The sequence below is a fragment of the Microtus ochrogaster genome, unplaced genomic scaffold (assembly GCF_000317375.1).
Source record: "Microtus ochrogaster isolate Prairie Vole_2 unplaced genomic scaffold, MicOch1.0 UNK43, whole genome shotgun sequence".
Lineage (NCBI taxonomy): Eukaryota > Metazoa > Chordata > Mammalia > Rodentia > Cricetidae > Microtus > Microtus ochrogaster.
This window is the reverse complement of record NW_004949141.1, coordinates 2137419-2147112: the sequence shown is the minus strand read 5'-3', so window position 1 is coordinate 2147112 and position 9694 is coordinate 2137419. Positions and strand designations below refer to the sequence as shown.

Below are 9694 nucleotides of genomic sequence, written 5' to 3'. Positions count from 1 at the left end.
CCCCAAAAAAAAGACAGGTTCTCACTATGTAGTTCTGGCTGTCCTGGAACTTCACTATGTAGACCATGCTGTCCTAGAACTCACAGAGATCCTCCTGCCTCTGTGACTAAAGGCACGTGCCACTATGCTCAGCTTTGCCTTCTGGGTGGGAAGGGGATGGTCTGGATGGATGGACTTGGAAGGGCCACCAAGTCAGGGCGACCGGACAAATACGGAACAACAGACAGAAGAATGAGAGACACGGACATTCCAGGAGGTGAGGCCAGAGGCAGCCCATCTCCAGACCTTGGAAGGAGAAAGGTGTGACATCAACTAATAGTCAGTAGAGAAGATGGGGACGTCTTACCCCACTTTCTGGATGAGATGTCCACGCCAGTTCAGATGTCACCCATTTCGTGTCCATGAGGGTCTCTGGGGGAACATCAGGAGGAAACGTTGGGTCAGCCGACCTCAGAATGAGGAAGTCACCCACAGAAGGCCGAAAGAAAACAGTTCCCAGCAGGCACAACCTCTCCCAAATCTCCAAAGAGCCCTTCCCTTTACCCAGAGGTGACCCTGAAGTCATCCCCAGAGGTGTCACAATTCCAAAGGTGTCAGTCAGTCTAGCTGGCTGGGGGTAGAGGCCTGCCTGTGACCCTGGGCCTGGGTAACGAAGCTGGAGGATAGGCTGGCTCACACACCTCAGGCTCTGCTAATCTCCACACAAAGGGGCCAGCGGGGCCTTTATCCTGGAACAAAGGGCTGTGGGCTTCAGACCCTGCAGTCCGGGCCTCCCCTGACTCCATTCCCAGCACAAAGGCCCAGCCTCACACACTGCCCTGGGGAGGGAAGTGAAGAGCTGCAGCAGGCCGGGGCCTGCTCCCAGCCTCCCACTCAGCCACCTGTGGGGGCTGAAGCGCGGATGCTCTCTGAGGAAAAAGGGGCCACTGATGCCCAGGACTTGGATCAAAACTTCATGAGAACCATGGAGAAACCGCTGCTCACAGTCCTCTACAGGAGACTGAAGCCTAAATAGAGTTAGTGTAGTCTGGTAAAGCTGTTAGGACCAGGGCAAGTGCAGGTCCAGCTGAGTCAGTAGCCAGTCCCTCTGAAGGGACCAGAGATCGGGCGGGGATGCATATGCTTGTAATCCTAGCACCATGGGGTTGATGCTGGGAGGATGGGCAGGGTGGGGGGTTCAGCTTAGTCTAGGGTACACACCGAAACTGTCTTAAAAACAAACAAACAAAGCTTAGAAACTGCGTCCCAACCAAACTTCTGCCTCCAGGAAACCTTTCTTGGATTTCCAAGTCAGGTGAGTTGCCTTCCTCCCATTCTCGGGGCCAGCCCCCCTCTGTTCTGAACTTGGGGTTTCCGGTCAGGTCCGTTAGCTCACTCAGTCAGGGGAGGGGAATGTTCCACACACGAATTTGCATCCCCAAAGCCCAGTTCTGAGCTTTGGCTAGACAACTGGAGACAGCGTGATCAGACCTAGCAAGATACCGGGAAAGGAAGGGACTCCCGACTTCTTCCCTGTAGCCCGAGAGTCAAGACAGCCTCAACTTTGAGTTTGATGGGCAGGGCTGCCCCAGAAGATCTGAACCCCACATGTTCCTGCAGAACCTGGCAGAGAAGCCAGTGGATGGGTAGCGCAGGGGCAGAGTGTAGCAGGCATGCACTGAGGGGAGCCAGGCGCTAGAGCTACACAGCTGGTGGTCCTTTCAGGGCCAGCCACATGGCACATTGTCCTGTCCTAGCTTTCTGTGGCAGACAGACCAACAGACACACATCTGGCAGGTGGTCCTTCAGGGAAGCAGAGATGGGCAAAAGCAGGGGCCCACAGATAGGAAGGCAGAGCAGGGGCTTAGAGAAGATGGGCCAAGCAGGAGGGACTCTGGCAGGCTGGGACCAGACAGCAGGGATGCTGGGCAGCGGACTACAACAGACAGTAAGATGAAGAGACAAGGAGGCCCAAAGAGACATCGACAGAGACGGAGAGTGCCAAGTGGCCTCTTCCCCAGCCGGCAGCCTGGAATAGTCCTGTCTCTGGGAGCAGCCGATCCGCGCAGAGCCAAGCACACCCCCTCCCCCAGCCAACCAGCCGGCCAGTCCGCCTGCTTGTCTGCCCGCCGCCCGCCGCTGCCCGCCCGCCGGAGCAGGCAAGGGCTCCCACTGCTCCCGCGCGCTGCCTCCCACCTCCCTCTCCCTCACTTCCTTCTGCTCAGCCTGTGCCAAACCCATCTGGAACTGTTTAAACCCAAATATTCAGCCCCCTCCCCCTCCAGCCAGATTCCTCCACAGTTTAAAACAAGCCCTGCGCTGGCTCCGGGAGGAGGGGAGGGGGAGGAGAGAGAGGAGGGTAGGAGGCGGGTGCAGGAGGAGGGAGAGAGGGAGGCTCTTCATTTCTGTTTAATTTCTGGAGAGGGAGGGAGGGGATCAGCCTTTGGCCATCGCTCAATCTCGGCACATTTTTCCCATTAATGAGGAGAGGACTTGGGTTTCCAGGCCTGTGTGCCTGAGGAAGGGCCCGGGCTCCGGTCACCCGGGTGGGGAGGGGGCAGGCCGCTCTGGTTTCCCCACTTCTTTGGGGAGAGGAGGGGCCTGTTTCTTGTAGTCAGCCCCAAGCACGGGAGGGAGGTCTAGGGCAGACAGAGTATCAGTACCCAGGGCTGGCTGAAGATTATAGCACCCATCTGCCCATGGTACCGGGAGGGAGATCCTTTCTCTGCGGTGAAGACACAGCACAGGGGCTAAGAACAAAAGAGCAACGTGAGCAAACCTCCAAATACTCCTAGCTGCTGCTTACACACCGGGCCCACTCCCACCAGGTGGCTGTAGAAGGAGATAAGAAAGGGGGGGCACCCCAAGACCCCGAAAAGTCACTGGGAGGCTGGTGATCTGGAACGGGGGCTTCGATGCAACACCCTTCCCGTTTTCTACAGGGCCACAGCCATAGCAAGGAGCTGTGACGGCCGCCGTGGCTCTCACCTGTGGACAAACACAATTGCCCAGGCAGGACCCAGTTCTCAGCGGTTGGGCTTGTTTCCCACTACCGGGACCGAAGAAGGGCAAGTCAACACATATGGTGGACAAATACACACAGAGCCATAGCCACCCGCAAACACGCACACGGCCCCCCACACAGCTAGTCTGTCTTTTTCAGACACAGATGCACATGGCACAAACAGATTAGCCTCCTTAGCCAGTCCCAGGCAGCGAATCTGCCTTCCACACAGCCTTCCTAAGGACAGGCACACCCAATCCAACAGGACGCCGTCCTCACACACAACTGCACAGCTACAAGTCCTGCATATAAAGATTTCCCTTCTTAGACCATAACCCTCTCTTACACATGGAAACATACTACAGCCCCATGAAGGCGCATGAAGATGCAATATAAGAATCAACCATTAGCCTGGAGGTGCTGGCGCACACCCTTGATCCCAGTACTCGGGAGGCAGAGGCAGGAGGATCCCTAAGAGTTGGAGGCAGAGGGAATTCCAGGACAGTCAGGGCTATGCAGAGAAATTCTGCCCCCTCCCCTAAAAAAAAAAGCACCACTCTCACTAAAGTGCGACAACTTGGAGGGTCTACACACGCAGCAGACACACACTGAGCATGTGTGTCTGCTGCTCCTCTTTGGGGTATCTGTAGTAGAGCAAAGGAAGAGTTGGGAGAAGGTGTTCTCGTCCTGCCTCTCACAAAGGCAGGGCAACCCTGGTTCAGCTTCCTGTTGTCCTAGCTGAGGCAGGAGCTGTCAGGCAGGTCACAAGGCTGGGGGTGGGGCAGGGGCATTGAGATGATTCTGGGCGTGGCTGGGTGCGGCTTCCCCAGGTATAGACCCTGCCTAAGCAGCCAGCCACTTCCCTGGCAGCAAAAATGGCAGTGTGTGGAAGAGCCCGAAGCCTTCAGGAGGGAAGCGCCATTCAGCAGTTTGGCTCAGGAGCTGGCACACTTAAGTTAGAGAGTTGGCCCGATGGGGGCATTGTGGACGCCCAGGCTTGTCTCTGAGGGTCTCATTTGACCACACTAGTGCAAGAACGGAAGCTGAGAGCCTTTCTGTCTGCCCTGGTGAAGGGTCAGGCCCACTCAACTTTATTGCGTTACCAGACCCCACAGCACCTCCTGGTTCCAAGTCACTCAGAACACTCCACCCTGGAGCAGAAGAGCCACAGAGGGCCTAGGAAACAAAAAACAGAGACAGAACTAAGAAGCCTTTGGCCCAAACCCAAACTGAGGACTCTGAGGTAGTAGGAAAGGTCATATTTCAAGGTTAGGAAAGCAGGGGGGTAGGGTGGGCAGAGGAGGACAGGGTCTGGGCAGAAAGGGGTGCCCTGAAGTCTGTGATAGGTTGGAGAAGACGATCCCTGCCGTCCTCATCCCAACAGTCCCTACCTTGTTCCTAAGCAGGGGATCAAGGCTCCCCATTTCTTATTCCAGTCATGAGTCAGTTTGTGTGTGTGCATGTACCAGCTGGGAAGGCCTGAGCCGGCAAGGGTTTGGGGGACCCTGCTCTAGGATCTGAGGGGTGTGTGTGTGTGCACATAAGCAGGTAGTTGTAACGGAGGTTTTTGCTGTTGTTTCTTTTTGGTTTGTTTTGAGTTGCCTGGCTTCCCCAGGGCCACTTGCACATCCTTGGTCTCCACATCAGGGATGGCGGGGAGGGGACCGTCTCAGAACAGAGAACACATTTTGTTTTTCATTCTTCCCCTCAAATCATGGGGATTTATAATTAAATAAACCTGAGAGGGAGAAGAGGGGAGAAACACAGGGCAGGGAGCCCAAGGGCCTCAATGTTCCCACCCTGGCCGGCTCTGCCAGTCAGCCTGGACCGTAGACAGCTGGCCCTGGCAGGAGGCCTCCATCTCTCCTTGGGATTGCTGGTCCAGTGGTCTAACCAGGAGCTGAGGAGGAAGGCCATGGGAGACTTGGCCTTAGGATAGCCCTTGGGCCAAGGGGCCACTCCCACCCCATCAGGTACCCAGCTGCCACCTCCCCCTGCCCAAGCCTGACAAACCAGTTTGACTCAGCACAACAGGCAGGCCTACAATTTTCAAACTATGCAGGCCTGGTGATTCAGCCTCTTCTGCTGTTTGATTAGTGGAAGGCTAGTGGCGAGGCCTTGCCCACAACAACCCAGGCTTCAGCTCTCAGCTGCTAGGGCAGCGGTGGCAGCCCTGGCCAAGAGCAGGGCAATGAGAAACAAATTGGTTCTCCTAGACGCCTGCTGCTGTCTCTCCTCAGATCTGAAGCTCTGGTGACAAATAAGAACAGGGGTGGGGGGCGCAGGGGGCGGTGGTCGGAGGAATCCCAGAGACAAGAGAAAGAGGTGGTAAAGCAATCCACCATAATCCGGGGCTGTGACCCCTGGCAGTTCCCACATTCTCAGGGTCACACCGGCTAACCTCAGAGGACAGATGCTTGCTGCTGTTTCTCGCCCAGGGCCAGCTCCTCTGCAGTGAGGACTTAACTAGCATGGCTAAGTGGGATGTCCCCACCCCACCTCTTACAAGCTGGAGCTCTTTCTCTTTTCACAGAAAGGTTGACTCCCAGCTGGGACTTTCTCAAATACATACAACTGACCTGTGGCTCAGACACCAGTCCTCCTCCCCGGTCCCGTTGTCAGCTTGTTTCACCCCACCGAACACCCCTTTCCCACTTATTCATGGTCCTGACTGGTAGAATGACCTGGGCTACGAAGAACCAGAGAAAAATGCTTAAAGGAAAAGTGAGCGATGAAGTGGCCTCACAGTTCCCAGGGCAGTTTCTGTGTGTGTGTGTGTGTGTGTGTGTGTGTGTGTGTGTGTGTGTGTGTTCGCGCCTGCGCTGTGGGGCAGTCAAAGCGTAAAGGGGGAGTGGCAATTTTTCAGCTAGAAAGGACTAGTAACATCCTGATTCCACCCAAATGGAAAACTAAGATGAGATCCTAGAATCTTGGTAAACTCCAAGTGTGCAGAGACCGAACAGGAACCTGGTGTCAGGCAGCACCCAACTTGTGGGTACACCATGGGCAGTACCCCCAGCTCAGAGATCCGGAGTCTACACGCAATGACACTGTTGCAGAGAGCCGGAATACAAGGGCAAACCACCTGACAAGTTTGGGAGCTGGTGATGGGTCATCAGAAGCCACACTGGACACAGTCTCCAGGGCCTGAAGTCCACCCATCACTTACTCCAAGCCCCAGAAGACAGCTGCTATCTGGTCAGGGGTCTGGTCTCTTTTATCTCTTTCCTCCTATGCCTCAGCTTTCCAGTCCAGCTTTTTCCTCCTCATTTCTTCCTTTCAGCCCCTCCAGCAGGAGAGGGACATTTCTCACAGCTCCCCTAAGAGCCACCCTGGGGTAATAATAGTAATAGCAACAGCTAGTCCTTGAATAGCAACAACTGGGCTAAGTCCTGTCCACACACTAACAATTCAGTCTGGTTGGTACAGTTCCCACGTGAGAGCAGGAACCGGAAGCAGGTAGACGTAAGGGTGGGCTCTACTCAACACCTATGTCTCTTCTCTCTCTCACAAGGTCTGAGGTATTGCAAAAATGAAGGCAATGATGAAAGCCACACTTGTAGGCCCCACCACTTTCCAGGGACACCCTCACTGGCCTAGCGTCCCTCAGCCTGGCACTTGCTCTGACTCCTTTTCACAGCTGATCATAAGGGCCTCTCAGTCACTCCTTGGCCAGAAGACTTGGAGACCAGCTACTGGGTAGGGCCTGCCTCAATGGGTCTGAGGATTGTGAGGGAAGAACAGGAGGAAGGGAAGGGCCTCCTCAGGTAGCCCTGCTCATCTTCCCCAAGCCACACTTTCCCACACACTCCACTCTGTACCTTTACCTACCACACTCCACAAAAGGGGCCATAGGACAGGTGACACACAGCTCTGCTAAGTGTATGTCCCAGAGTGCATGTGCCCTGTGTTGCCTCTCCTGAGCTAAGACAGTCACAGACCTGGGAACTCCATAGGCTCCCTGGCTCACACCCTTAAGGCAATCAACAACAAAGCCCCACACTGGCTTCTCACGCCTGAGATCCTATCACACGCATGTGGGTGAGTGTGTCTAAGTGTGGGTGCAACCTCGGTGGTGTCTCTGTCTAAATTTGCATGTGTCTACCCAGGTGAATAAATCTGTCAGCACAGTGGGCTCCAAAATAATGGAGACAATTTCCCCACTGGAGGAAATTCCAAAGCACCCGAAACCTCTAAGAACTCTTTTAGCGATTTTTAAATTCCAATCTTTAAGTTTACACTGTGAATTTAAGGACGGAACCAAATTTCATAGGGTTCATGTTTTTGTTCCTCAACTAAAAGTGTCGAGATCTGTTCAAGACACCAAACCTTAAGTACTGCCTATATACCAGTTTTCCCTCAAATTCTGTACTTCTCTCCCACTCCACAGTAAGGGAAGCTTTCATTCCTCTCTGAAAGGGTTTACAATTTTTTGTAACACCGGGGAACTGTATGTGACTCTAGCCTGTGTTAGTGACCTGTGCCGGTGTTCCCTGTGGGTTCATGTCAAGTGGCGTAAGTGTGAGCTCTCTTGTCTGGGCCAGTAACACTCGGGCTGTTTGTTTGTTCAAGTTCAGTCTTTTCTCGGCAGCAGCAGCACTCTTACTTAGTAGGTTTCACAGAACTCAGACAAGGCTGACCTTTTCCCGCCGCGGATGACTAGTAGCCACTAGGCTGGGGAGCTACCCGGGCAAACCCTCATTTATGAGGTTCAACGCAAGCCCAAGCCCACAGAGGGTCTTGCTAGAAGTGGGGGTGGGGTGGGTCCGAGAATGTGTACAACAGACAGACACCTCATGTGTAGCTGGCACTTGAGAAACCATAAACAATGACAGGCCCCTCGCCTCTCCACCCCCGCAGCCATCCCCTGACAAAGCCGGGTGCACACACTCACGCTCACAGTTAACTCCAACGGGTTCCCAACCAGCGCAGCCCCCCAACCCGGGGAATCCCGCTTCACCCCGCCCAAGCGTCCAGTCCCGCAGCCCCTGCCTTGTCTGCTGGGTCGCCCACATTTCCTCGCCTTCCGAGGTGCGAAACCCCGAGGGTCTCGTTTCTCTGCTGAGAGTGTAGGCTATTCCCACAAAAACCCACGGCCGAACTGCGTCTTTTGGGAGATGGTGCTGAGTCCAGCTGCGAGCAGTTCCTCCAAGCAAGGCTGCGGCGCCCGCAAGAGCCCAGAGCCTCCTTGGACGTGTGCTCAGCCCGTGGCCCCACACGGCGGGGCTCCCTAATAGCGCGCAGGACCCCGACGCCGCTCACCTTCCAGCGCCCAGCAGCCGGCGGACAGCAGCAGCGGCAGCAGCAGCCGAGCGAGCAGCGGCAGAAGCCCCGGCGGCGGGCGGGCTCGGGCCATAGCCCGGAGCGCTCGGGGGGCCGAGCGGAGCCGCGCCGGCGGGGCCGAGGGCGCCCGAGGAGAAGGCTCGAGTACAGTCCAAGAGATCCCGGCAGGGAGGGGGCGCAAAGCAGACGGGCGGCTCCGTAACCGAGGTGTCGCCCAACCCCGCGCTCCGGGGAGATGCCGGCAGGTCGGTCCGGCGGGAATCTGGACGGACCGGTCCAGGAGGATCCGGGGTGCTGCGTGACTCGACGCTGGAGGACTCGGGAGGCAGAGGGCGCAGGTGGTCGCGGCTCTCGGGGTACAGTCCACGGCGGGCCGAGCTTGGATCCCGGGCTCCGGGTGTGTGCGCCGTCCGAGGTAGGAGCCAGGATCTAGCTGCGCCGCTCACGTACTCACTTCTACTGGTCCTCGCGTTGGAGCGGCCGCTCTGGGCGAGAGGGGCGGGCCCATCGGCCTGCCCGTCAACACTCCGACCACGCCCCCAGAGGCCGGCCGCCCACTCACAGACCGCCCAGCCAGCTGGTTCTGCAGCGAGAGCACTCCGCTGGAGTTCAGTTGGCCGCTCCTCCACCGAGCCCACCCTCGGTGTCTTGGGGCTTGGAGCAGGAGGAGCTAAGGAAAAGATGAATTAGATTGGGCGGAGCCACACTGTCCATCAGCCGGATAATCCCACCCCTTTCTCCCATTGGCGATTAGTAACCAGCATGAGTCCTAGAAGGTGCTAACCGGATAGAACGAGCTGGGGGCGCCCCCCTGTGGCTAGCAGACCCCTGGGTCTCTGTCTAGCTTTTTTTTTCTCCCATGCACGTCCAGACCCAGCATAGGCCTTAGCAAGTGGGGAAAGGGCTGGTTGTGGAGTTTACCCACACTGTCAGAGACTGCTCCCAGGGCTTCTCAGGGTTATTTATTCGTTCTTTTAGATGTGATCATTTGTTTAATAAATACTTTTGAGCACTCCCAATCCCCCAATGTATCAAAGAACGGCTAGGGCAGAGAAGCCCGTGTTATCCTGAGCTATGTGAGCTGTGGAGGCACGTTTAAAGCTCACAGCCAGGGGTAACAAGCATTCCTGCAGAGAAAGAACCTAGATTTTTGAAGCACACATGAGGATCATTGCTAACGGCATCTGAGTGACAATATGAAAGATGAGTAATGCGCGTATTTCCAGTGAGAGAACACGCGCTTTGTGATAAGACCTAGAATCGAAGAATCTGAAAATTCAGAATAGCTTGGGTGTAGAGTCAGAGATGAGAGAGGCAGAAAGAGGCTGAAAAGTAGGCGTGTGGGTACTATAGAATGAGTCCCCATACATGTATACATTCTATAGCCCCCATATACATATATGTATGCTCATTCTATAGTCCCCAAGT

General features: G+C 55.6%; 1 protein-coding gene across 1 annotated transcript in view; it reads right to left on the bottom strand.

The window, feature by feature from the left end:
• Ephb3 (EPH receptor B3) overlaps positions 1-8722 on the bottom strand; it is a 17998-nt gene extending 9276 nt beyond the window's left edge. Inside the window, exons 1-2 of the mRNA XM_005368974.3 lie at positions 8246-8722; positions 347-411 (exon numbers count right to left, since the gene is read on the bottom strand). Of these exons, the coding sequence (XP_005369031.1) occupies positions 347-411; positions 8246-8339 (159 nt within the window). The 5' untranslated portion in view covers positions 8340-8722. The remainder of the gene's footprint in view (positions 1-346; positions 412-8245) is intronic.
• Positions 8723-9694: the final 972 nt, after the last annotated feature.